The 2,806-nt window shown below is 40.3% G+C and overlaps 1 protein-coding gene across 1 annotated transcript; it reads right to left on the bottom strand.

Moving 5' to 3' along the window:
• Positions 1-1,673: 1,673 nt before the first annotated feature.
• Positions 1,674-2,543, bottom strand: LOC306906186 (uncharacterized protein). The gene is made up of 3 exons (XM_079477334.1): positions 2,296-2,543; positions 2,059-2,190; positions 1,674-1,932 (listed from the first exon to the last, which is right to left on the bottom strand). The coding sequence occupies exons 1-3, from the start codon at positions 2,504-2,506 to the stop codon at positions 1,712-1,714; spliced, it is 564 nt and encodes a 187-aa protein (XP_079333460.1). The 5' UTR covers positions 2,507-2,543; the 3' UTR covers positions 1,674-1,711.
• Between the last annotated feature and the right edge of the window lie 263 nt (positions 2,544-2,806).

Raw genomic sequence — 2,806 nt, 5'->3', positions numbered from 1 at the left:
AACCTTGTAGAAATAACACTTGCAGATGTATTAAACAGCGCTCATTATTAAGACAGTAGAACAGAGAGAAATATAAAATAATAAGATGACTAGAGTAATTTAAATAATCTAGACATTGAAAATCTTAACTTGGCAGCACTTCTCTTTTTAGTTTCACAACTCCCTTTTTTCCCTCTTAACTATCGTTCCTCCCTCTTCCTTCCTTTATAATTTTGCTCATCACTCACTCCATCTTTCTTCCTCTACTTTCGCTCTTCTATATTTCTTCCCCTTCTTTCGCTCCTTCATCTTTCTTCCCCTTCTTTCGCTCCTCCATCTTTCTTCCTCTACTTTCGCTCTTCTATCTTTCTTTCCCTACTTTCGCTCTTGCATCTATCTTCCACTACTTTCGCTCTTCCATCTTTCTTCCTCTACTTTCGCTCTTCTATATTTCTTCCCCTTCTTTCGCTCCTCCATCTTTCTTCCCCTTCTTTCGCTCCTCCATCTTTCTTCCTCTACTTTCGCTCTTCTATCTTTCTTTCCCTACTTTCGCTCTTGCATCTATCTTCCACTACTTTCGCTCTTCCATCTTTCTTCCTCTACTTTCGCTCTTCTATCTTTCTTCCACTACTTTCGCTCTTCCATCTTTCTTCCTCTACTTTTGTTTTTCCATCTTTCTTCCTTAACCATCATTCCTTCATCTTTCTTCCTCTACTTTCGCTCTTCCATCTTTCTTCCCCTACTTTCGCTCTTGCATCTTTCTTCCTCTACTTTCGCTCCTACATCTTGCTTCCCCTACTTTCGCTCCTCCATCTTGCTTCCCCTACTTTCGCTCCTCCATCTTTCTTCCCCTACTTTGGCTCCTCCTCCGTCTTTCTTTCTTTACTATCGTTCCTCCACCTTTCTTCCTTTACTATCGTTCCTCCATCTTTCATCCTTTACTATCATTCCTCCATCTTTCTTCCTCTACTTTCGCTCTTGCATCTTTATTCCTCTACTTTCGCTCCTACATCTTTCTTCCTCTACTTTCGCTCCTCCATCTTGCTTCCCCTACTTTCGCTCCTCCATCTTTCTTCCCCTACTTTGGCTCCTCCATCTTTCTTCCTTTACTATCGTTCCTCCATCTTTCATCCTTTACTATCATTCCTCCATCTTTCTTCCTCTACTTTCGCTCTTGCATCTTTATTCCTCTACTTTCGCTCCTACATCTTTCTTCCTCTACTTTCGCACCTACATCTTTTTTCCTTTACTATCGTTCCTCCATCTCTCTTCCTCTACTTTCGGTCTACCATCTTTCTTCTCCTACTTTCGCTCCTCCATCTTTCTTCTCCTACTTTCGCTCCTCCATCTTTCTTCTCCATCTTTCTTCCCCTTCTTTCGCTCCTCCATCTTTCTTCCCCTACTTTCTTCCTCTACTTTCGATCCTCCATCTTTTTTCCTCTACTTCAATTCTCTTTAAGATATTCTTGTCTACTTAAAGAACTCCAATTAATAAAGAAATTAACTATATTGCACAAAAGTGCACATTAGGGTTACTCTTAAAGAAAACATGTAAACAGGAACACTATAATGAAAATAATGAAAATCAAAACCATGAAAAGATTATCAGTGCTTGTCTTCGATGCACTATATTCTCTTAATTGACTATATTAATATTACCTTCAAAGGGATTGTGCTTTTAACTTTACCTCAACATTTTCTATTTTCTCTACAGTAAAACCAATGAAGTATTCTACATTCCACCCTTTCTTTTCAAAGTCGTGATCCTGTTTCGCACATAATTCTTCACTCCAGTCCATGTGCGTTCCTTTAAGGCTTCTGGCTCTGCCTGAATGCATCTCTCACAGTCTTGCTTACCAGGAACTCTGCATGTCTGTATGAAGTTCATCATGTGTTTTTCAACTGCTTTTACCTCAGCGTTCTCCCATTTTCTTTTTGGAAGGATTGATGATCCTAAAAAAATGAAAATCCTCATCACAACTAAAGTCAATGATTAATGAGTAATACCCAACACTTTCTTGTGTAGATATTTTTTAGTTACTCGATTAATGCTTTGCTGTGGTTCGCAGAATTTTGTACCTTCATCCTTTTGTGAGACACATGCTTGGTCAGTGTCTGCTGGTGCTGTTGTCTCAGGAATGTCACTGCATCTTGCTGCATCCACTTCCTCCTCATCACTTGATATGGAATCATCTGGTTCCTCAACTCGCTCTACAACAATAGGAAATGTATTAAGTGTATTTAATTTGTGAAATATGATGACAAACACTGTAAATATGGACTGACATTTTAGCCTTATTCCAATTATAACCATACCATTTGGGTCGATTTCAATATCATCAAGCCTCTTTCCTTTGAAGTTGGACAGTGTTCCTTTCTCCATTGCCATCAAGACTTTACTCATTTTTGCCAGCTGCAATGTCCCCTCCGGTAACCGGTAATACTGTCTGTGGACTCTGATATCGTGACCGAGGAAATCAGCCAGCTGGTCAGCTTCATTCTCATCAAGGTTAAGAACCTTTGACATGGTTGCTATATGCTTCCTGAGCTTGGTTGATGAGAGAGCTTCGGGATTCTTAATGCCACATTCATTAGCAGCTCTACGTATGCACTCTCCTCCTCTGTAAGCAGACATTGCTCCAGATCTAGCAAACATAAAGGGATTCTGAGCTGGAACACCACAAACCTCACGTGTTTCAACAAGTAGCTCCATGGCAGAAACCAATGAAGGCTTGAGGAGCACAGGAACCTTTCTCCCCCGTTTACCACGGATTTCTACTCTGGTGAAGTGGTTACACAGCTTCCTCTCAAACTCAGAAAGACAGAT

Source organism: Barbatula barbatula (assembly GCF_947034865.1).
Source record: "Barbatula barbatula genome assembly, chromosome: 17".
Lineage (NCBI taxonomy): Eukaryota > Metazoa > Chordata > Actinopteri > Cypriniformes > Nemacheilidae > Barbatula > Barbatula barbatula.
This window is presented reverse-complemented; position numbering and strand designations above follow the sequence as displayed.